The sequence below is a fragment of the Scylla paramamosain genome, chromosome 10, assembly GCF_035594125.1.
Source record: "Scylla paramamosain isolate STU-SP2022 chromosome 10, ASM3559412v1, whole genome shotgun sequence".
Classification (NCBI taxonomy): domain Eukaryota; kingdom Metazoa; phylum Arthropoda; class Malacostraca; order Decapoda; family Portunidae; genus Scylla; species Scylla paramamosain.
The window spans coordinates 19,186,932-19,211,931 of record NC_087160.1 but is presented as its reverse complement, the minus strand read 5'-3'; the positions used below and the strand labels follow the sequence as shown (position 1 = coordinate 19,211,931).

The window sequence follows — 25,000 nt, the reverse complement described above, 5'->3', positions numbered from 1 at the left end:
CTAGAAAGTGGATGGGTGGCTACACTAACATTCTCTCTCTCTCTCTCTCTCTCTCTCTCCTCTCTCTCTCTCTCTCTCTCTCTCTCTCTCTCTCTCTCTCTGGCGGCGTCATTTGGAGGGCCGCTGCCAGACGGGCCAATAACGCCAGCAAAAATCCACGTCAAAGTTTCCTCGTAAGAACGATCCGACTCGACTCATCTCGCCGACGGGAGGGTCACGCAGCGGGAAGACTGGGCGGGAGGTGAACAGCGGGAAGACTGGGCGGGAGGATAGCGGGAAGATTGAACGGGAGAAGAATAGTTGGAAGACTGCGTGGATGGTGGACAGCAGGAAGAGGACAGCGGGAGGAGGAACGGAGGTGAATAGGAGAGGGATGAGAAGTGGTAGGGACGGAGGCTTGTAAAGGGATGGAAAATGGGGATGAGCGGGAGGAGTGAAGAGTTGAGAGGGAGGGATGAGAGACAGAGAGAGGTTGAGTGGAGGAAGGGGAGTGGTTTGGGTGAGACTGGGAGGGTTAGATAACAGGTAGAGGGGAGAGAGGAGAGAGGGGAGTGGAGAGGAATGGGAAAGATTTAGGTGTGGTTGAAAAGGAGAGAGAAGAGATGGGAAGTGATAGGAGAAAGTAAGATGATGAGTATATAAGAGAGAAGACAGAGAAGAGAATAGAGAGAGAGAGAGAGAGAGAGAGAGAGAGAGAGAGAGAGAGAGAGAGAGAGAGAGAGAGAGAGAGTTGTGAGGAAGCAAGATATGAATAAAGAAGTTGAGAAAAGGATATTCAACACAAAACAACACAGAATAATGGGCTTCTCTAACTTTGTCTCTTCTTCATATCTCATCTCTCTCTCTCTCTCTCTCTCTCTCTCTCTCTCTCTCTCTCTCTCTCTCTCTCTCTCTCTCTCTCTCTCTCTCTCTCTCTCTCTCTCTCTCTCTCTCTCTCTCTCTCTCTCTCCTCTCCTCTCCTTTCTTCTTTCTCCTCTCTTTTCCACCTCCCTTCTCTAACCCCTCTCCTCTCCCTTCGTACCCCATCCATTCTCTCTCACTACATTTCTTTCCTCTCTCTCTCTCTCTCTCTCTCTCTCTCTCTCTCTCTCTCTCTCTCTCTCTCTCTCTCTCTCTCTCTCTCTCTTTACCTTTACGTATCTATCGCTTCTCTTCCCTCTTCCCTCCCTCCCTCCCTCTCTCTCCCCCATCTCTGCAGTCTCTCCACACGTTTGCTTCCCCCTCCCCTCCTCTCCCTCCTCTCCCTCCCTCTCCTCGGCATGTGTCAGTCCCTCACTCAGCTCGACACGGCAAGAGAACACAACTTTGCAACACATGAGCGAGAGTGTAAAGATCTGTACGACACACACACACACACACACACACACACACACACACACACACACACACACACACACACACACACAAGTAAAAAAAAAATTGCTATACCTTTTCTTTTTTTTTGTTTTGCACGTGTGTGTGTGTGTGTGTGTGTGTGTGTGTGTGTTTGTGTGGAGGAGGAGGAGGAAGAGGAGGAGGAGATGTAGAAGGTGTAAAGATCGAGGGGAGGAAAGGAAGGAAAGAGAGAATAGGCAAAGGGAAGTAGGGGGGGGGGAGAGAGAGAGAGAGAGAGAGAGAGAGAGAGAGAGAGAGAGAGAGAGAGAGAGAGAGAGAGAGAGAGAGAGAGAGAGAGAGAGAGAGAGAGAGAGAGAAAGAGAGAATAGGAGAAAAGAAGGCAAAAAATGAAAGGTAATGAAAAAAAGAAAAAGAGGATGACGAAGAAAAAAATATAAGGAATTAAATAAAGGAAACCAAAAAAAAAATAAAGAAGAAAAAAAAACAAAAAGAAAATGATGAGAGACAAAAGAAATGCATAATAAGGTCTAGATTTATTTGAGCGTGGTAGCTGCTTGGTGGTGGTGATGGTGGTGGTGGTGGTGGTCGTGGTAGTGGTAGTAGCAGTGGTGGTGGTGGTGGTGGTGGTGGTGGTGTTGGCGCCTCTCCAGCAGGTGACAATCATGGCGTTGACTTACTCGTTACCTCTCCCCTCCCTCGCTATTAATAAGGGAGGGGGAGTGGGGATGGGGAGGGGAGAGGGAGGAGAAAGGCACCTGAGGAGGAACCTGAGTGGCACCCACCTGCTGGCACTGACTCTGGCTCGCTGGGGAGTGCCGCGTGTGAGGTGGGGGGAGGAAGGAAGAGAGGGAAGGGGGATAAGGGAGAGTAAGACAGGTGCATCTTCTTCATATTTATGGTTTATTTCTCTCTCTCTCTCTCTCTCTCTCTCTCTCTCTCTCTCTCTCTCTCTCTCTCTCTCTCTCTCTCTCTCTCTCTCTCTCTCTCTCTCTCTCTCTCTCTCATATATCCCCTTCCATCATACATGCTACACCTCGTCCCTCTCTTTCTCCTCCTCCTCCTCCCTCTCTTTCTCCTCCTCCTCCTCCTCCTCCTCCTCCTCCTCCTCCTCCTTCCTCCTCCTCTTCATCCTCTTCCTATCTAAAGTCTTGTTGTCACGTGCGTTCTCTCTCTCTCTCTCTCTCTCTCTCTCTCTCTCTCTCTCTCTCTCTCTCTCTCTCTCTCTCTCTCTCTCTCTCTCTCTCTCTCTCTCTCTCTCTCTCTCTCTCTCTCTCTCTCTCTCTCTCTCTCTCTCTCTCTCTCTCTCTCTCTAATATAGGGCGGCTTCCCAGAATGGGGTGAGGTTCGCGTCTCTTCAAGGTGTGTCAGAAGAATGCACTGGGAGGGGCGTGGAGGGACAGGTTCTAAGCTCACTGCCAATGAATAAATAAATAAACATTGTCCTTGTTTACAAAAATAATGAAAGGGAAGACTGGTTTTATATATGTATATATATATATATATATATATATATATATATATATATATATATATATATATATATATATATATATATATATATATGTATATTTATATATATATATATTTTTTTTTTTTTTTGTACTTGCAATTTGAAAGTTTTTCTTGTGAATTTTTACTGTTATCTTCTGGATTATTAGTTAAGTATCCTCATGCGTATGTAGATTTTTTTTTATTTAGTTTCTCTTTACGTGGTTCTGTCAACACTTCCGGTATTAGAAAAAAAAAGTCTGAGTAAGTATTTGATTCTGACACTAATTCGAATTGTAATATCAAAGAAGATTACGTAGAGAAAAGCTGTAAAGTCTGATTCAACCGTTATAATATTCCTTCCTCTTCAACAAAACTGAAACATGTTGAGTGTAAACAAAAAAAAAGTCTTATTGAACTGTAATAATATTCCTGAATCTCGAACAAAACCCAAAGATATTACGTGGAAATAAAAATGTGAAGTCCTATTGAACTACAACACCGAAAGATGAAGTACAAATTAAAAAAAAAAAAAAAAAAAAAACGTTAAATCTAATTGAAATACTAAAAACACCCCTAAATTATTGAGCTAAAACAAAAGATATTACGTGGGAATACAAATGTGAAGTCAAACTGAACAACGACAGCAACGAAAGATGAAGTATAAATTAAATAAATAAATAAATAAAACGCTAAATCTAAATAAATAAATAAAAAAAAACATTCCTGAATTATTGAACTAAACCAAAAGAGATTACGTGGAAACACAAAAGTTAAGTCTAAGTGAACTCTGAAAAATATCGCAGGATCTTTGAGAACAATGAAAAGTTTTACTGCGTGTAGAAAAATTTTTTTACTCTACTTGAACTGTTAAAATATTCTTGTATTTTTAATAACTACGAAAGATGTTGCGTGAAAATCCTGCAAAATTTAATGAAATGACAAAAGTATTATTCAAAAGTTCGAATCCCGCTGGTTTGAGAAGATGAGACAGACTCCTACCTAAAAGACGCCTCCTCCTCCTTTTCCTCTTTTTCCTTTACCTCTTCCTCCTCCTCTTCCTCTTCCTCCTCTTCCTCCTTCTCGAAGACGCGACAATTCTGGCCGGGCATCGAACACTACAAGACGCCTTCTCCTCCTCCTCTTCCTCCTTTTCCTTTACCTACTCCTCCTCCTCCTCCTCCACCTCCTCCTCCTCCTCCTCCGATAGCAGTAATTACACTAGATCTCTTCTTTTTCCCATCTTTCCCATATAAATTTCCCCGATTGTTCCTCTCAGCAATCGGGGTGAACAATTCGTTTTATTTCTTGCGGGTAACGCCGGAGGAGAAGCTTCTCCTGTTCTATCCTTGCCTCCTACTAAATATATAGCTTATTATAGATGTAGTAAAGTGAACGAGTGACCTCGTCATAGGTCGCAAGGCCTCCTGTCACTCGCCTTTCCTATGTATTCCTATGTATTCCACCTCCTCTTTCTCCTCCTCCTCGAAGACGCGACAATTCTGGCCGGGCATCGAACACTACAAGATGCCTCCTCCTTTTCCTCATTTTCCTCCTCCTCCTCCTCCTCCTCCTCCTCCTCCTCGAAGACGCGACAATTCTGGCCGGGCATCGAACACTACTAGATGCCTCCTCCTCCTCCTCCTCCTCCTCCTCCTCCTCCTCCTCCTCCACCTCCTCCTCCTCCTCCTCCTCCTTCTGCGTCGCCTGGAGGTCATCTGGTCGTAATATATTATGCAAGAAAGGACTTGTGAATATTTTAGTGACAATGGAATATTCAATTAGAGGAAGAGGAAGACGAGGAACAGAAAATGGAAAAGAATAAGAATGCATGCGAGAGAGAGAGAGAGAGAGAGAGAGAGAGAGAGAGAGAGAGAGAGAGAGAGAGAGAGAGAGAGAGTTCAGACAAACAGATTAACTTCTAACTGACAGGCAAAGCAAGCAACAGCGAATAATAAATGACGCCAACAAGAAAGGAGGAGGAGGAGGAGGAGGAGGAGGAATACAAAGGAATACAAAGGAAAACCAAACAGCAACAGACCTTTTGGTCCTTGCAAGGCTGTTTGGTAACTACTTCTAACTAGCTACAGGGAAGAGAGACAGGACAGCATAGCAGAAGGCTCCTCCCCACCCACCACTCCCTCCAGCTTGCGCTGGCATGGAAATAGTTGGGAAAAGTACCATGCAGTATGGAAAAACTGACATGGAAATTTTCATAGGAAAGGATGAAAGGAAGTTCTACTATTCACCCTACGGTGAACTCTATACGCCTATCTGAAAGTTAATACAAGTTATATTAAAACTGGTGTCTGTAAAATAAGAGTTTATTAGTGAATTTAGTAATTATTCGGACAAGAAGAGAGCTTGTTGGGGATTTGCTTTTAAATATTTGTCTATTTTATTTTTGAATGATTCAATAGTATTGCTGTTCACAATTTCTGCAGGAAGTTTATTCCATGTATTTACTATACGATTAAAGGAAAAATGTTTGGCATCGTGGGATTTAAAACGTTTGGGTATCATCTTGAATCCAGGAGGAGGAGGAGGAGGAGGAGGAAGAAGAAGAAGAAAGAAGTAAGTTTAAGGTATCTCGTACTGAGCATCCAAAACGAATCATCTCCTCCTCCTCCTCTCCCTCCTCCTCCTCCTCCTCCTCCTCCTTGTGACACTGTTTTCTTTTTTTACCTTCTTTCCTTCTTTTTCACTATTACGTCCATCAGCTCTTAGTTAAAAAAAGAATGTGTTCACTTCTCCAACATTCGTTCAGTTTTGTGTTCATTTTGCATGCTAGTGTGTGTGTGTGTGTGTGTGTGTGTGTGTGTGTGTGTGTGTGTGTGTGTGTGTGTGTGTGTGTGTGTGTGTGTGTGTGTGTGTATGTGTGTGGGCTGAGAGTAAAATCTCTATTACATGTTGGACACACACACACACACACACACACACACACACACACACACACACACACACACACACCATGTAAGTCCGTAACTAAAATAAACATGCAAACACAGAAATTAACACACACACACACACACACACACACACACACACACACACACACACACACACACACACACACACACACACACGCCGCGTTTCAATAGACAGAGGTTAAATGCAACACAAATAAACACCAACAGTAACCTAACTCACTCTCTCTCTCTCTCTCTCTCTCTCTCTCTCTCTCTCTCTCTCTCTCTCTCTCTCTCTCTCTCTCTCTCTCTCTCTCTCTCTCTCCAATAACGCTATAATTTGCAATCGCCGGTGTGTTCATGGTTAATTATAAGCAACAGTTTTGCAAGTAATATAAAAGTCCATTGAGTTCCCTGCAACACAATTACCTGACGCGGCGCCGGCGGTACTTGCCTGGTTATGGCGCATCGTTCACTGCCACGGGGGGAGGAGGGGAGGGGAAGGATAAGCGCGGGGGCAGGGGGAAGGGGGGAAGGAAGGAGAGAAAGGTGAAGTCGAGTCTGGAGGTGGAGAGTAAGAGTGAGAGAAGGGAGGAAAAAATATAGACGAACAAGAGGAGGAAGGAAAATAGGGAGAGGAAAGAAAGGTATGGATAGAGATTATAAAGGAGGAAAGGAGAGTAAGAATAGGGACGGATGAGGAGAAATAGAGGAAGTGATGCAGGCAAGGGAGAAGAGGGGAGAAGGTGCTAGGAAGTAGAGTGGGAGTGTAATGAGGGGAGAAGAAGGGAGAACGTATGAAAGTAGAGATAGAGGGGAGGTAAAAGGAGAAGGGAGTGGAAAAGTAAGAGTGAAGGGAAAAGGAAGGGAAGTGGAAGAAAAGATTAAGGGAGAGGTGAATGAAGAGAAGAGAGAAGGTAGGAAAGAAAGAAATGAGGGAGTGAAGGGAGTAGGAAAAGGCGAGAGAGGAGGAAGAAGAGGGGAAGGAGAAAAGGAAACAAGTGAGAGGGAAGAGCGAGAGAGGAGGAAGCGAAGGGAGAGAGGAAGAAGAGAAGGAGGAAAGGAAACAAGGAATGAGATACAGATAAAAAGAAAAGTTTGACAGATGTGGTGATACAGACAGAAGTATAGTAAGATAAATAAGGAAGAGACAAACAAACAAACAAACAGACAGGCAAACAAAATAAACAAACAAACAAACATACAGACACCTCAAAGCATCAATTTAAGTAGGTTGCCAAGTATCACAAATGGAGATCTAAATATTTACTTAACACTTAACCATATGCTCTTCCTCTTCCTCTTCCTCCTCTTCTTCCTCTTCCTCCTCACTTCTTTCCTTCCTTCCTCCCTTTCTCCCCTTTTTCTCTCCTCCTGCCTCTCTTTCAATACCTCACTCTGCTTTCCGTCTTCTCCTTCTTCTACTTCTCCTTTCATTCTCTTTTTTTTCCCTTTTTCCCTTACTTTTTCCTCTCAGTCTTTCCTTCACTTTTTCTTCAATACTCTCTCTCTCTCTCTCTCTCTCTCTCTCTCTCTCTCTCTCTCTCTCTCTCTCTCTCTCTCTCTCTCTCTTTCTCTCTGTATCTATCTATCTATCTATCTATCTATCTATCTATCTATCTATCTATCTATCTATCTCTATCTCCCTCTCTCTATCTCTATCTACCTGTATTTTTCATGCATCTATCTTTTTATCTACATTATCAACAAGTTTATCAGTCCATCTATCTACGTGTCTTTCTATATCCCATTCTTTCCCTTCCCCCTCTCTCTCACTCTCTCAGTCCTTCTCCTCTTCCTCTTCTCCCTCTTTATCTACATTATCTATCATTCCACTTAAGTGTGTCTTCCTCTATGTATTTTCCTTTCCTTTTTTTCTCTCACTCTCATCTTTCCTCCTCTTCCTCTTCCTCTTTCTTCTCCTCTTCCTCCTTTCTTTTTTTATATCTATCTATCATTTCACCAATATAAGTATCTGTAATTATGTATTTTTCTCCCCTTCTCATTTTCACTCTCAGTCCTCCTCTTCTTCCTCCTCCTCCTTCTTCTTCCTCTTCCTCTCCTTCCTCCCTGCTTAATATGCCAAGCTCACATCCTCCTCAGCTCTTTAAGCCACTCCCAGTAATCTTACCTTCCCCTCAATGTCCTGCCTGTTATCTCGACCGCTTTTTATGTCCCCTCAAACTCCTCCTCTTCCTCTCTCCTCTCCTCCCTCCTTCACGCGGCAGTCACCCCTCGCGCCCTCCTCACCTCCCCTCCTCATTTTTCTCTCCCCCTGTACAACTCTCTCTCTCTCTCTCTCTCTCTCTCTCTCTCTCTCTCTCTCTCTCTCTCTCTCTCTCTCTCTCTCTCTCTTCCACCCTCTTCTGCTGGTAAGGCAAAGGAGGGGAAAGGGGCCGTGACAGAGGGGAGATGAAGGAGTTGTCTGTGTGTGTGTGTGTGTGTGTGTGTGTGTGTGTGTGTGTGTGTGTGTGTGTGTGTGTGTGTGTTGCAGTAAAACGAGAATGAAGCGTTTGATTAACTCTGCTATCAAGTGGACTGACTGACTGAGAGAGAGAGAGAGAGAGAGAGAGAGAGAGAGAGAGAGAGAGAGAGAGAGAGAGAGAGAGGTGAAGGGAAACAGAAAACAGAAATAAAACCATCAATCATCACTTTCTTTCCCTTCACCACCACCTTCACCACCACCATCACCACCACCACCACCACCATCACCTGGCTCACCTGACGCCCTGATCCCCACAAAGGTCCTCCCATCACGCCCCTTACCTGGATCTTTCACACCACTGAGAGCCTCTATTTCTTTATAACTCCGCCAGAACAAACACTACCAGAGAGAGAGAGAGAGAGAGAGGGGAGGAGGGGAACTTGAACCCAAAGGCACGTATATTAATCTAAATCAATTGGAAAACCAGTTATGTGTCACTTTGTGTTTGGTTTGTGCTCGTGGAAGATAGATAATAGAAGGACGCGAGATGGCTTTTGGTGGAGTAGAGTTAAGCTAGGAATGGAATAGTAAAGTAAGGTAGTGAGGAAAGAAAATAAGAATGAGGGTGATATATAGTGAGGGAACTAAAAGGAAGTGTGTAGTAGAATAGAATAGGAAGACATGGTTTAATATCTGTAAAAATTCATTTATGTTTGTTTTGTCTATCTGTCTACTAATCTACTCATCTGTAGGTAAATATTAAATTTCTACTATCTAATTATCTATTTATATACATATCGGCAAGAAACTAACATCTCTCCATCTGCATTATCTATCCATCTATCAACTATCTACCTACCTGTAAACAATTAAGACCTATCCACCGATCTATTTATTTATCCAACTGCCTATCTATCTATATATACATATGTAAACAACTAGCATCCATTATCTATCCATCTATCCATCCATTCATCAACAACAAGGTTCTCTTTATCCATACAACCAGATCACTAATCATCATACAACTAAATCACCCTAAAATGACACACACTGCTTACTTAACACACACCTCTGCTTACTTAACGCCAGCAGAGGACGTGACAAGCTGACACCCCCAGACACCGACCAGATCCCCTCCAGACCCCCTGTTGCTATAAGGTGCTGCTAGTTAGCGTCACAAAAGCTTTCTCATTCCCCTTTAGCAGAGAAAAACTGTCCTCTTTTCCTTTAATCAGTGCACCTCCTTCTTCCTCCTCCTCCTCCTCCTCCTCCTCCTCCTTTTTTTCTTCTTCACCTCGTCCATACACCAGCTTCTCCCTACCATCTCTTCTGCCTTCTCTCCTCCTCCTCCTCCTCCTCCTCCTCCTCCTCCTCACCATCATAGCGATAAGATACGGTGAGATAAGGTGAAATACATGAAGGAAAGGAAATTAAGAAAGAAAGGAACATGATGAGATGAGAAAGGAAAGGTAAATGACAATGCATGAAGAAAAGGATGAATAAAAGAGTGAATGAAGTAAAATGAGATAGGAGAGGAGAGATGAATGACGAGAAATGAAGGATAGGAATAAATAAAGAAGACTGAATGAAATAAGAAATAAGTGACAGTGAATGGAGAAAAGGATAAATAGATAAGTAAATGAAGGAAAATGAGATAATATAGGGTAGGTAAATGGCAAAAAGAAAAGGAAAAAATGAACAAAGAGGAGTGAAAGAGTAAGATAGGAAAGGAATGCATGATGAAGAGAATGAATGAAAAAGGAATGAAGAAAGTAAGATGAGATTGGATACAGCAAATAAATGATAATAAATAAAGGAAAAGGGAAGAATAAAAAGACAAAAAGACAAAAAAGAATAAAGGAATGTACAACGAAAAGGATAAATAAAAAAGACTAATAAAAGAAAAAAGAACAAAAAAAGAAAAAAAGAAAAAGCTGGAATCAGATTAGACACAAAAACAAATGAAAAAAAATGAATAAAGAGAAACGAAAACAGAATAACGAAGGAAAGAAGAACGAATAAATAAATAAAGAAAGAAAGAAAGAAAGAAATAAAGATTAATGAAAATACATGTAAAAGAGAAAGTGCATAGGAGGGAAATGAAGGATTAAGAAGTGCACAGGAAAACAGAATAACAGAATAATGCCTTTGTTACTTTGTTGACTCGATTACGAAAGATTGATGGCGAGGCAACGAGAGTGAGACAAATGTGAGGTGATTCTGTTCATTTAGCTCCTCACCTTGCTGTTCTGCTAGCTGCCACGCCTGAAGGAAAGTGGAAGGAGGATAGGGGACATACACACATACATACATACATACGTATACAATACACACATACATATACATTAATGTTATAGAAGGTGTTATTCTCTCTCTCTCTCTCTCTCTCTCTCTCTCTCTCTCTCTCTCTCTCTCTCTCTCTCTCTCTCTCTCTCTCTCTCTCTCTCTCTCCTATTCCTTTCCCTTTTTCTCCCATTCTTCTATCATTTCCTCCTCCTCTTCTTTCTACCCCTCTTCACCCTCTTTCTCCTCCTCACCCACACTCACTCAATACAAAGATAGACACACACGCTCACACACACACACACACACACACACACACACACACACACACACACACACACACACACACACGTGAAGGCCTATAACTCTTCGGACACAAAAAAAAATCAGTTAGTTTAGCAATGTGTGTGTGTGTGTGTGTGTGTGTGTGTGTGTGTGTGTGTGTGTGTGTGTGTGTGTGTGTTTGGTCCTCTCCCTTACCCTTACTGTGGCTGCAACTGAAGGAGAGAGAGAGAGAGAGAGAGAGAGAGAGAGAGAGAGAGAGAGAGAGAGAGAGAGAGAGAGAGAGAGAGAGAGAGAGAGTTCGATGGAAACTGGGATCCAAGTAAATGTTTAGAAGAGGGAAACTTTTCTCGTGTGTACCGCGTTTGATCTCTCACTCGAGGCCCAATGACGAAGGAAAGGATGAAGAGTGACGCCCAACTTACTGATTTCGGGACGGGGAGGACGAGGACGAGGTGGAGGAGGAGGAGGAGGAGGAGGAGGAGGAGGAGGAGGAGGAGGAGGAGGAGGAGGAAAGAGTGTAATTCAGAGGAAGGAGGTGAATGAAAGATAAACTGACAGACAAACAAGCAAACATACACAGGGAATGAGAGGGAGAGAGAGAGAGAGAGAGAGAGAGAGAGAGAGAGAGAGAGAGAGAGAGAGAGAGAGAGAGAGAGAGAGAGAGAGAGAGAGAGAGAGAGAGAGAGAGATTTTGTCGTTCAGAACACTATCAACACACACATTACTCTGAAAAAAAGAGAGAGAGAGAGAGAGAGAGAGAGAGAGAGAGAGAGAGAGAGAGCTAAGTACTTGCCACACCTCACCACACCACTGTTACCACCACCACTACGACCATCTTCACCACCACCACCACTATCACCACCTCCTGGCCATAACGTGCTGCGGGTTGCCTCCTTATCAGTGGGGCTCGTGACGTCACGCCGTTACGGGCCCCGAGTGGCCAATCAGCTAGCAGATTTACGATTCCCCTCTACTTTTTAAGCGCCTCTGAAGTGCCTGCTGCTGCTCGTCGCCTGAGGGAAGAGGGAAGGGGAGAGGGGAAGGGAGGAGGGGAGGGAAGGGCAGAGTAGAGGGCAGGGCAGATGGAGAGGTGGAGAGAAAAGATGGAGGGGAGGGTGAGGGGTGGAGGGAAGTGCATGGATAGAAGGAAGAAGAGGAGGAGGAGAAAAGAGTGACGGAAGGAGGGGAGAAGAAGAGGAGGGAAGGAGGACAGATGGAGGAAGAGTGGAGGGAAAAGATGAAGGGAGAGAGGAGGGGAGGAGGATAACCGAGGGGTGGAGATACGCAAGGCAGGAGAGGAAAACTGATAGAAAACGGAGAGAGAGATAAGAGTGAGGAGGAAAAGAAAAAGAGGAGAGAGGAAAAAGAAAGGGGAGGAGATAAGGAAAGGAGGAGGTGTAGAGAAAAAATAGGAGAGAGATGGGAATAAAGAAATAGAAAAAGAGAAATAAGAAAAGAGGAAGAAAATAAAAAAAGAGGAAATAAATAAGGAAACAGGGAAGAAAAAAGAAAAGTGGAAAGAGAAAAAAAGAAAAGAAGGAAAATATGAGAAATAAAAACGAAAAAGGAAGTATAAGAAGCAGGGAATAAAGAATGTGAAGAGGATGAAAGAATGGAACGACGAATGTAAGGGAAATAATGAGTAACAGGAGAGAGAGAGAGAGAGAGAGAGAGAGAGAGAGAGAGAGAGAGAGAGAGAGAGAGATCAAAATAAGAACAAATATAGGAAGGAAAGATAAACAAAAATAGGGCAAAACAAAAATAACCACGGAAATGGAGAAGGAGAGGGAGGAAAAAATTCAAGGTAAGGGCGGAAATAGCGAAGGAGGAGGAAAAAATATGAGAAAAGGAGAGAGAGGAAGGACCCACCCCGTCACCCCATCTTCGTCCCATCGTCACATACCCATCACTGTATACCTAAAGTGATGGTGATGGTAACGGTGATAGTGACTGATGATGAGCGAGCTTAATTTCAACTATATTACATCATCACCTCATAATTAGTAGTATAAGAGCATAAGAACATAAGGGAAACTGCAAGAAGTCATTAGGCCTACAAGTGGCGGTCCCTGGGTGAATCTTACTAATCTTTAAGGCTTATTAATGAGATGTTGTAGTCTTTGCTCTAAAATAATTGGTTTAGTTTACTCGCTTTGCTACTTATCTGTGTTTTTTTTTACGATTACGGTTTTAATATGAAGCTTAAATTATTGTAGAAGTGATGGCAGCGCTGGTGGTGGTGGTGGTAGTAGTAGTAGTAGTAGTAGTAGTAGTAGTAGTAGTAGTAGTAGTAGTAGTAGTAGTAGTAGTAGTAACCCCGTTCACTCACTCAGCACTCACTACTACTCACTTCTCCCACACTTCACCTATTACAATATTATTAGTAACAGAGGTAATAGTGATAAAGACGATGGAAATAGCAGTAGCAGCAGTAATAGTAGCAGAAGCAGTGGCTGACATAATACCCTTTCACTCACTCACTCCGCCGCACTCCGCCACACATCGCCCATTACAGTGGTAGCAGTAGAAGTAAGAAAGACGATAGCAACAGCAATAGCAGTAGTAGCAACAGTGGCAGTAATTGATATAAGACTCGTTCACTCACTCGCAGCTCACTCTCGCCTAATGTCACCTCTTGTAGTGGCAATACTAGAAGGGGTAATGATAAAGATAACAAAGGGAGCAGCAGAGCCAAGAGTAGCAACAGTGCAGCAAAGATAGAAACTGATACAGGACACTTTCACTCACTCATTCACTCACTCTCTCCCACTCACTCCGCCACACGTCGCCCATTGTAACCTGAGAAAAACACGCGCGGAGTGACACCCGCATCAGACTGCCGCTGGGGTGAGAGGGAGGTGCACCCATTGTTCCTCCGCGGCGGCCCCGTGACGTATGGCCCCAAAAAATACACGGTGACCTTAAAATATTCCATCCCTTTACGTGCTGCTCCTTCCGGGGGGACGTGGGGCTGCAAGGCTTCTCAGGGACTTTCTTGGGGACTCTTAGTTTTTTTTTTTTTCTTTTTTTCTCAGGAGAACGAGTCTGACGTAGTGCGGATTTACTTGATTCGTCACTACAGAAAGTTGTCATTTTTTTCTTTTCTTTCGTTTTTCTTCTCTTTTTTTTAATGCGGTACTCTATTTTTTTTTCTTGAGGGATTATATTTTTGTTGTTGTTACTGTTGTTGTTGTTGTTGTTGTTGTTGTTGTTGTTGTTGTTGTTGTTGTTATTGTTGTTGCTGTTGTTGCTGCTGCTGTTGATGTATGATTGCCAGTATGTTGTAGTGTGTGTTTTAGTGTTAAATGTGTGTGTGTGTGTGTGTGTGTGTGTGTGTGTGTGTGTGTGTGTGTGTCATAGTGGCCGTATGTCACACTCCAGCCAAGCACACACACACACACACACACACACACACACACACACGAAGGCAATATTTTCTTTTCACAAAACATTGCTATATTGTTCCTTTCCCCCAACCTCTCTCTCTCTCTCTCTCTCTCTCTCTCTCTCTCTCTCTCTCTCTCTCTCTCTCTCTCTCTCTCTCTCTCCATGCATGTATCTTTTCAGTAATTTCATCCTCCTTCGTTTTCTTTCTTGTCAAGTTCCTTCTTCTGTCTTCCTTCCATTTTACATTCTTTCCTTTACATTCTCTCTCTAACTTCCGGAATTTTACATCCACAAAACACATTTCCTTAACTATCTGCTAATTCCTCAATATTCCTTCTCTTTCTCCTCCACCTCCTCTTCCTCGTTCTCCACCTCCTCACATTCCGATGCACGTCACAAGTTACTCAGTTCGTGCAAAACAATAAACATACAAATAAATTAATAGATAAATAAGATCCTAAGACGAAAGAAATAAGCGGGAAGAAAGGCAAGGAAAATGAAGCAGAAGGAGAACACCAAGAGACAGTAAAAATAATATCCCTGCTTGAGTCTCCCTATTAATTCCGTTCCACACAAAATAAACATATTAAACTGGTGAGATATGAGAGAAATAAGCCAGAAATAAATAAAAGAAAAGAAAAGAAAATAAGGCAAGGAAACGGAGGAAGAAGCAGAACACCAATAGAAAACGTAATATTTCTCCCACAGCTTGAGTCTTGCAGTTAATTTTGTCCCAGTCGCTAAATAAACATGTTAAACCGGTCGTGTGTGTGTGTGTGTGTGTGTGTGTGTGTGTGTGTTGACTGAGATTTTCGTTCCAGAGTAATTTATGCAGAGGATAATATTCCGTAATTTACAACGCGGGAATGTACTGTAAAGCACGCGTGTATGTGCCACTGGTAAGTATAATATTCTCCATCTTGATCTCTTTATTTAAGTATACCCTGCAATGGGACTCCGCAAAAGAAAACGTGATCGGTGAGAGGAAAGAAAACGGGAGACGAGATACAGAAAAGAGAGAGAGAAAAAAAAGGAAGGGAAAAAAAAACACCTTTCGAGTCACTGTCGTAGAAACTTATGCATCGAGAGAGAAGAGAGAGAGAGAGAGAGAGAGAGAGAGAGAGAGAGAGAGAGAGAGAGAGAGAGAGAGAGAGAGAGAGAAACGAGGAGGGAGCAAAAGGGGGAGAGAAAAAAAACACCTTGACTTCTAAAAAAACAGTTGAAGTAAAAGATGGAGGGAGGCATGGAGAGATGGAGGGACTGACTGGAGGGGGAGAGGTCGTAGCAGTAATAGTAGTAGTAGTAGTAGTAATTGTGTGGTTGTTAGCTAGTTGTGTGAACGAGTGAATGAGCGAGACTTGTGTGAGGCATGAATACGTGTATGAGTGAACGAGCTAGGCTTCAGTCATAAGTGTTAAGTGGAAGTGCGCGGCCTGGCGCCGGGAGATCACCTACCTCCAGCCTTCTGTTCACACCTTCTGTGAATAAACACCTGCACTGTTACCTGCGTTTCCTGTGCCCCTGCTGGTCAAGAGTCGAACATGGCGCAGTGAGTAGGATCAGGACAAGGCTGCAGTGGGTACGGCGCAGAATGGAGAAGCAGTTGGAGGCGCTGGCTGCCCTGCTAGCGCGACAGTCGGAGCAGAGTCAGGCTCTGCTAGCGCGACAGTCGGAGCAGAGTCAGGCTCGCGAGGAGCGTTTAACCCAGCTGCTGGAGAGAGTGGGGACACAAGCTCCCAGTCGCACCACGGCGAGCAATGAAGGCGAAACCACAGCCCGCAGCACGTCTACCCAGGGCGCGAGGTTCCCGACGTCCGCCACCATCATTCCTCACTTAACGGCGTCAGCATCTTTACGTGAGTTCGACACGTGGCGCCATAAGTTTGAAGGATACGTAACCCTCGCCAGGATAGACTGTCTCTCCCTGGCTGAGCAGAGGGCGGCACTCGCTGCTGTCCTAGACGACGAGTGGACCCGTACACTTCGCTACGGGATAAGCTTACCGAGAGACGCGGAGTTAAGAACCATCCTCGATGCAATGTGTGAGTACCTGCGAAGCCAGCGCAACATCATCATGGATAGAAGAGACTTCTACTCCCGCGTGCAAGAAACGCAAGAAGGTTTTGACGACTTTTTATGTGCTGTAAAGGAAATCGCCAATTTCTGTGACTTTTGCGACCAGTGCATAAACCATCAGCTGCGTGACAGAATTGTCGTTGGGACACGAGACGAAGTGGCTCTGAAACGCATGCTGGAAAACAAGAAACTCACCCTTGAAAACGCCATAGATATTTGCAGAGCATCAGAGAGCGCTAACCAGTGTAGTGCAGTACTAAGGGGCGGCTCTCACTCTTCGAGCCATGGTGTGAACGCTGTCTCGAACTACAGGAAGGGCAGTTTCGGGGGCTCAAGCCCCACGGGCTGTTATCGTTGTGGCAAAGATTGTCGCAGTGACAAAAGGGGATGCCAGGCAATAGATAAAGTGTGTCGTAACTGCGGGAAAAGAGGGCATTTTGCGAGTGTATGTCAGCAGACAGTGAGGAAACGACGAGGAGCTTCGAGGAGTTCCTCAACTGTCTCTCCTCATCGCGGTGCAGGCCCGAGGCGGGGAGCCAGTGCCAGTGTATACCAGCTCTTATCAGGCGTATACACAAAGACGGTGACGGCACGACCTGCGCCCCAGGTGCTCATTACCGCCACACATCCCGCTGGAAGAGACAAGATTACGTGGACTCCTGACTCTGGGGCCGAAACGACCGTTATTGGCCTCGACACGGCAACACTCCTTGGAATCCCGCCCTCCAGCTTGGCGCCCGCTGATGGTGATGGACTTTATGCTGCCGGTAATCACCCCCTCACCTGTGTAGGAACTTTCTCGTCGCACTTGCAACTGGGCGACAGGGAAGCTGAGACTGTTGTGAGCGTGGTGAAGGAGGTGAAGGGGGCGCTGCTTAGCTGGTACGATTCCATCGCTCTCGGAATCCTCCCCGAAGATTTTCCGGCTCAAATCCGACCGCTACGCAGGGAAGAACAGCACACCGGCAACAGCTCCATCAAGTACCCGACCGCCTCGCAGCCACCTCTATCTACGCCCACAGAAGTGATCAGCTGGCCTCATTCCTACGACCCAACGCCACAGCAGCGTGCGGGGCACGCTGCTGCTGTGATCAAGGCCTTTCCCAGCGTCTTCGAAGCAAAGGAAGGTTTACGTGCAATGGCTGGTGGATCCATGGCCATCGAGTTGACAGACGACGCTCGACCCTTCGCCGTAACAGCATCTCGTACAATCCCTTACAATTGGCGTGAAGAAATTAAGAGCCAGTTGGAAGAGCTGCTTAACAAGGGAATCATCGAGAGTGTGGACTACCCTACGGCATGGTGCCACCCCATCGTGCCTGTCCCAAAAAAGACATCTGGTGTAAGGCTGTGTGTTGACCTGACACGACTCAACCGTTACGTGAAGAGGCCCGTGTATCCAGTGCGCTCACCTCATGACGCCATCGCCTCGATCGGGACCGGAGCAGTTTGGTTCACCACTCTTGATGCCAAGATGGGGTATTTTCAAGTCCCCATTAGAGAAGAAGACCAGGATTTAACCTGCTTCATAACACCTTGGGGTCGGTACAAGTTTCGGCGAGCGGTTATGGGTCTCGTCTCGTCTGGAGACGAGTATAACCGTCGAGGAGACCAAGCTCTACGGCGACATACCTAACACCATCAAGATCGTGGACGACATCCTGGCCTATGACTCCACCTACAGTGCGCACTTAGCCCATGTCATTCAGATTGTGCGGCGGTGTGACCAGCACGGCATCACTCTCAACCCACAGAAGTTTACATTCGCGGAAAGAGTGGTAGATTACTGTGGTTACTCTGTTTCTGGACAAGGCTACACGACAGACTCAAAGAAAGTTAAGGCAATCTCTGACTTCCCACGACCACAGCACATCACCGACTTACGATCATTCATGGGTCTTACAAACCAGCTTGGAAGCTTTTCTCCTGCTGTGGCTGCAGCTGCACAACCCCTCAGAGATCTCTTACGCCCGAAGAACAGTTGGTGCTGGTCTCCTAACCATGAAGAGGCGTTTGAGAAGGTGAAACAGTGTCTCGTCAGCCCACCTGTCTTGGCATACTTCGACCCATCATTACCAACGATGCTACAGACTGACGCCTCAAGGATGCACGGATTTGGATTCGTTCTCCTGCAGAAGCACAGTGACCAGTGGAAGATGGTGCAATGCGGGTCAAGATTTGTTACAGACACAGAGAGCCGCTATGCAGTAATAGAGTTGGAAATGGCTGCAATCGTCTGGGCAGTCAGGAAATGTGGCACCTACCTGAAAGGACTCCCTCACTTCGATCTAGTGCTCGACCACCGCCCGCTGATACCTCTCCTCAATAGCAAGTTGTTGGGAGAAATAGAGAACCTGCGGCTGCAGCGCATGAGGGAGAAGCTTGCTCAGTATTCTTTCACAGCAAGCTGGCAAAAGGGATCGACACACTGTGTGCCCGACGCCCTCTCACGTGCTCCAGTACAGGACCCAGTGGAGGAAGAGGATGCTGCTACTTCTGGTGACCTCGACCCTCTCCACTCAGCGGTCATCTCAGCGTTATCTGCCACCAATGAGGACGGCGTCCGCTTAGCACCACTCCAGGATCAGACTGTGGAAATGGTACGTGCCGCAGCAGCAAGAGACGGGGAGTACTGCTTGCTCAAGAACGTCATCATCGAGGGCTTCCCTGATCATTGCCACGACCTCGATCACCGCTTGCGTACGTACTGGCCGGTGCGCAGTCTGCTGGCCGTAGACGACGACCTGGTGGTTTACGGGCCGAGGCTTCTTATTCCTCACAGCCTCCGCCGAGAAACACTAGAGCGACTCCATGACAGTCATCAGGGGATGGAGCGCACCAAGCGACGGGCCCGACAAACGGTGTACTGGCCTGGTATGGACAGAGACGTTGAGAACGTCGTTTCTGGATGCTCACTATGCCGTCCACTCCTACCAAGCCAAGCCAACGAACCTCTCTGGCAGGACACGGACACACCCAGCAGGGTGTTTGAGTCAGTTTCTGCAGACTACTTCCACGCAGCAGGCCGTACATACCTCGTGTATGTAGATCGCTTGTCTGGGTGGCCTCACGTGTCTGCATGCTCACGTCCAGCATCGGCTGATCAGCTCGTTCGTGTCCTTCGGGGTGTGTTCGCCGACACGGGCGTGCCTGTTCTCCTGAGGACTGACGGTGGACCGCAGTTCACTTCTTCATCGGTACGGCGCTTCCTGGCTCGATGGGGGGTGGAGCATCGTGTATCTTCACCTCATTATCCACGCTCCAATGGTCACGCCGAGGCAGCGGTCAAGTCCGTGAAGAAGCTGATCCTCACGACCACACAGCAGGGACACCTGGACGAGGATGCGTTCGCTCGCGGGTTGCTGGAACTGCGCAACACTCCGAGGGCGGAAGGGCGATCACCAGCACAAGTCCTCTTCGGTCATCCTATGAGGTCCTGTGTCCCGGCTCATCATCGCTCATACGCTCAGCAGTGGCAGCGCGCTGCTGATGAGTGCGACGCCAAGGCAGAGCGACTGAGGAAGAAAGCGAAACTTCGCCACGACGCGTCCGCCCGTACTCTTCCTCTCCTGCACCTCGGTGGCCACGTCGACGTTCAAGATCACACGACAGGCCTCTGGGATCGCCTGGGTGTCATCGTGGCTGTTGGGCGAAGGAGAGACTACCTCATCAAGATGGGCAGCGGTCGCGTGATGTGGCGTAATAGAAGACACCTACGCCCACACAGACCTCTTGCTCCCCTTCCTGTCGAGCAGCACACCGCTCATGGCGGTGCAGCGCTTCAGCATCAGGGTCACGAGGAACACCACCATCCCGGCAGCCCGGAGCATCAGGGTAACGGGGTACACCGTGGCCGAGAGCAACCAGAGCGTCGAAGCAGCCGACAGCGTAGGGAGCCGAGACGACTGCAGGTGCGGTGGCACCGTAGCACCTACGATTAGTCGTACGTGTTCATTGTACGCTGTGTTTGTTTTGTGTATATGTACCGTGTTTTCTGTACTTCAATCATTGTAACTTTGTTTCATGTGTTACGGTAGCCATAACAAAGATAAGGAATCTTCCTTATGTCTCGGGGGAGGTGTGTGGTTGTTAGCTAGTTGTGTGAACGAGTGAATGAGCGAGACTTGTGTGAGGCATGAATACGTGTATGAGTGAACGAGCTAGGCTTCAGTCATAAGTGTTAAGTGGAAGTGCGCGGCCTGGCGCCGGGAGATCACCTACCTCCAGCCTTCTGTTCACACCTTCTGTGAATAAACACCTGCACTGTTACCTGCGTTTCCTGTGCCCCTGCTGGTCAAGAGTCGAACAGTAATAGTAGTAGTAGTAGTAGTAGTAGTAGTACATAAGAACATCAGAACATATGAAGTAAGGGAAGTTGCAAGAAGTAGTAGTAGTAGTAGTAGTAGTAGTAGTAGTAGTAGTAGTAGTAGTAGTAGTAGTAGTAGTAGTAGTAGTAGTAGAGTCAAGGAGATGCACGACTTCTGCTGTCAAAGTTTCACTCCTGATTTAAAGAAAGTCGTCTCTCTTTTTCTCGTCGCCTTAAAAGTCATAAATATTTCTGGGCTGGACGGAGACGAGGAGGAGGAGGAGGAAGAGGAGGAGGAAGAGGAGGAGGAGGAGGAGGAGGAGGAGGAGGAGGAGGAGGAGGAGGAGGAGGAATAGGTGGAGGCGGAGGAGTAGCAGTGTGTGTGTGTGTGTGTGTGTGTGTGTGTGTGTGTGTGTGTGTGTGTTTCAAGAGGAGAGTGTTTTTAAAAGGGAATATTAACACAAAAGAAATTCAGAGAGAGAGAGAGAGAGAGAGAGAGAGAGAGAGAGAGAGAGAGAGAGAGAGAGAGAGAGAGAGAGAGAGAGAGAGATCCCTTTTATGACAATCACAACACCTGACCTATCAGATGAGAGGTAACGAGGGAGAGGGAATGGGAGAGAAGGAAGGAAAGGAAGGGTGGTGAATAAAGGAGAGAGAGAGAGAGAGAGAGAGAGAGAGAGAGAGAGAGAGAGAGAGAGAGAGAGAGAGAGAGAGAGAGAGAGAGAGAGGAAAGGGCTACAAGAGGAAGGGAGAGAAGAGAATCAGCTACCAAAGAAGATCTGATTCTGTATGCTTGTCTTATCTTAATCATCTCTCTCTCTCTCTCTCTCTCTCTCTCTCTCTCTCTCTCTCTCTCTCTCTCTCTCTCTCTCTCTCAGGTTTACGTGCGGAGGAAAAAATTTGCAGCGCGACAATTTTACGATCTCCTTAAGGAAGGCGCCAATTAATAAAACTATGAATACATTTTGACTTAAGATCGATCATGGCCCTTCTTTTTTTTTTTTAATCATTATTTTTAGGACAGTGGTGGTGGTGGTGGTGGTGATGGTGGTGGTGGTGGTGGTGGTGGTAGTGGTGGTGTGAGAGTAAGACAGAGATAGAGAGATAGAGAGAGAGGAGACACGCACGTTTAAGAATGGAAAAGGGGAGTGTAACATCAAAGGCATCACCGTACGTATCTCTCTCTCTCTCTCTCTCTCTCTCTCTCTCTCTCTCTCTCTCTCTCTCTCTCTCTCTCTCTCTCTCTCTCTCTCTCTGTCGCTCGCTCCCCTGCAAAACTTTTAACTCAAACCTTACCCCAAGAAAAGTGAGACATCAATATCCTGCCCCCACCAGCTTCCTTTGGCGCCATTTCCTCATCAGTTCATCTCGGGCACAACACTGATTGCCCCTCTCTCTCTCTCTCTCTCTCTCTCTCTCTCTCTCTCTCTCTCTCTCTCTCTCTCTCTCTCTCTCATGCACTCACTGGTTCGTTGGGTGTTTCTCTATGCATTAAGTTTATCCCTTCCCCTCTACTTTCTCTCTCTCTCTCTCTCTCTCTCTCTCTCTCTCTCTCTCTCTCTCTCTCTGCCTTTTCCTTTCCCTCTAAAATTGGTTCTATATCTCATTCCTTCAAACTTGTCCTCCTCCTCCTCCTCCTCCTCTTTTTTTCTTTTTCTTTCTCTTTCTCTTCCCTCTCTTCATTTCTCGGTTCATTCATTTATTTAGTGACGGAATTATATCTCAGTTTTCATTATCATTTAAAACGCTTCGTCTCTCTCTCTCTCTCTCTCTCTCTCTCTCTCTCTCTCTCTCTCTCTCTCTCTCTCTCTCTCCTTATTTTCGTATATTATTATGTTCTTTCCTTTTTATTCTGGTTAATCTTCTGCACATTCCCCCCTATTCATAACACACGTTCGTTCATTTCTCTCCAATTCTTCTTTCATTCTTCCTTCTTCATAGGCGACTGAATGGGAAGGAAGTGAAGGGAAGGAGGGGAGGGAGAGAGAGAGAGAGGGGAGTGAAGGATCAGGAGAAGACAGATAAGGAAGCGTGAAAGGGATAAGGAGATGAGGCAAGGAGGCGTCAGGCTGTGTGTGTGTGTGTGTGTGTGTGTGTGTGTGTGTGTGTGTGTGTGTGTGTGTGTGTGTGTCCATAAATGTAGATCAGAATGGGAGTGAAGAGTGATAGGAAGAGGAGGAGGAGGAGGAGGAGGAGGAGGAGGTGGTGGTGGTGGTTTAAGATAGTAGGGTCCTACTCCTCCTCCTTCTCCTCTTCCTACTCCCCCTCCTCCTCTTCCATACATATCTTCCTCCTCCTCCTCCCCCTCCTCCTGCCGGGGACTCAGCTGAACAAACACTGCCTTTCGCCCTACAAACAAATACAAGGCTTGGCACTTTGTTCTCGCCACTGCACCTTCGACACCCTTCACAATTTGGCACACACACACACACACACACACACACACACACACCTTATCCCTCGCTCTCCACCCATCCACCCACAAACCACTCATTTCCTCCACCTGCACCGACATTCCACCTCCGCCCACTGCCACCCACTGTCTGCCTCTGATCCACTTCCTCCTCCTCCTCCTCCTCCTCCTCCTCCTCCTCCTCCTCCTCCTCTTTAATGCTTCCTGCTTCAGCTTCATTTCCCTTATTTCACACCCGGTCAATTGCATGCACTACCTCCTCCTCCTCCTCCTCCTCCTCCTCCTCCTCTTGCTCTTCCTCCTCGTCCATCACTCCACGTAACTTAGAAGCGTAAACTAAATTTTAACACTTCATTTCACATCTTACGCGTTCATGCTAATCCCCTCTACTTCCCCTCTTGTGATTCACTCCCTCTCTCTCTCTCTCTCTCTCTCTCTCTCTCTCTCTCTCTCTCTCTCTCTCTCTCTCTCTCTCTCTCAACTCATTTCTCCTTAAATCATATATTTTTTAACACACCTCCTCCTCCTCCTCCTCCTTCTCCTCCTCGTCCTTTTTTCTTCTCTCTCTTCCTGATTTTTCTGATCATTATCGTCTTCCTTATTGTAGCTTGTGGTCATCTCTCTCTCTCTCTCTCTCTCTCTCTCTCTCTCTCTCTCTCTCTCTCTCTCTCTCTCTCTCTCTCTCTCTCTCTCTCTATCTATCTATCTATCTATCTATTCCATCTTCGTTATCATTCTCTTCCTTATAGCTAACGTGCTGTTATGTATTCTCTCTCTCTCTCTCTCTCTCTCTCTCTCTCTCTCTCTCTCTCTCTCTCTCTCTCTCTCTCTCTCTCTCTCTCTCTCTCTCTCTCTCTCTGTATCGCGGGCTGATCGGGGAGCGGCCGCCCTATCAGTCTTATCTCTGGCTGGGCTGATGCGAAAGACAAAAAGCCGCGCTGATACAGACTCGAGATTTGATGGACACAAAGGTAAGGAGTGGAGTCTTCCGGTCTTTAGCCTCTTGAAAATCTCCGTCCTCCTCTTCCTCTTCCTCTTGAAACTCCTCTGCTTCCTCATCTTCCTTCTCCTCCTCTGTTTCTTCTGTTGTTCTGCTTCCATTTTTCTTTTTTATCAGTCAACTTAAATGTACTCTTTCTCGTTCTGTGTTTCTATCTTCTCTTTCGTTTTTTTTTTCTTCTCCCTTTCTTCCGATTCTTCTCCCTGCTTTTCTTTTATTCCATTCGTCACTCATCTTACTAATTATCTTCCTCCTCCTTCTTCTATTTTCCCTTTTATTTATTTCTCCTTCTCTTTCTCTCTTTCTCCAGCTTCCCCTTTTTTCATTCCTTCTTCTTCTATTTCTTCATCATTGTCACCTTTGTCATTTTTACGTATTACTAATTAAATTCTTCTTCCTCTTTTCATTGTCTTCTGCCTCCTCCTCCTCCTCCTCCTCCTCCTCCTCTTTTTCGCATCATTAGAGAGCGAAAGGCAAGTCTCTTAAATTCACTTGTGTGTGCATAGTGTTAAAACATCACTCATCACACACACACACACACACACACACACACACACACACACACACACACACACACACACACACACACACACACACAAGCAAACAAACACGGAAAATTGAAACCTAAACAACATTGACCATAAAAAAAACACGAGAGAGAGAGAGAGAGAGAGAGAGAGAGAGAGAGAGAGAGAGAGAGAGAGAGAGAGAGAGAGAGAGAGAGAGAGAGAGATTAAATACTTAAATGTGTTTGCTACTTCTACTCTCTCTCTCTCTCTCTCTAGGGTAGTAAATATCATCTGTAATCTCCCCCGCAGTGTGACAGTCACTGAGCGACCCTTAAAATGGTAGAATAATGAAAATCTAATTGGTCATACACAGGTGGGAGAGGGAGCGCCGCCCACCTGTATCCCCTCTCCCTCTCTCTCCCTCGCCACCTCTCCCGGCTAGCAGTGTGGAGAGGTAATTGGAAATGGTGCGTGAATTGGATGACGCAATTAAACCCTGTTGCGAGAGTTAGAGTTAGAGAGAGAGAGAGAGAGAGAGAGAGAGAGAGAGAGAGAGAGAGAGAGAGAGAGAGAGAGAGAGA

The 25,000-nt window shown here is 46.0% G+C and overlaps 1 protein-coding gene across 1 annotated transcript in view; it reads left to right on the top strand.

Annotated features, from left to right (window-relative positions):
* Positions 1 to 1,259: 1,259 nt before the first annotated feature.
* LOC135104532 (sperm acrosomal protein FSA-ACR.1-like) overlaps positions 1,260 to 25,000 on the top strand; it is a 40,604-nt gene continuing 16,863 nt past the window's right edge. The window contains exon 1 of the mRNA XM_064012106.1: positions 1,260 to 1,326. Within this exon, the coding sequence (XP_063868176.1) occupies positions 1,260 to 1,326 (67 nt within the window). The remainder of the gene's footprint in view (positions 1,327 to 25,000) is intronic.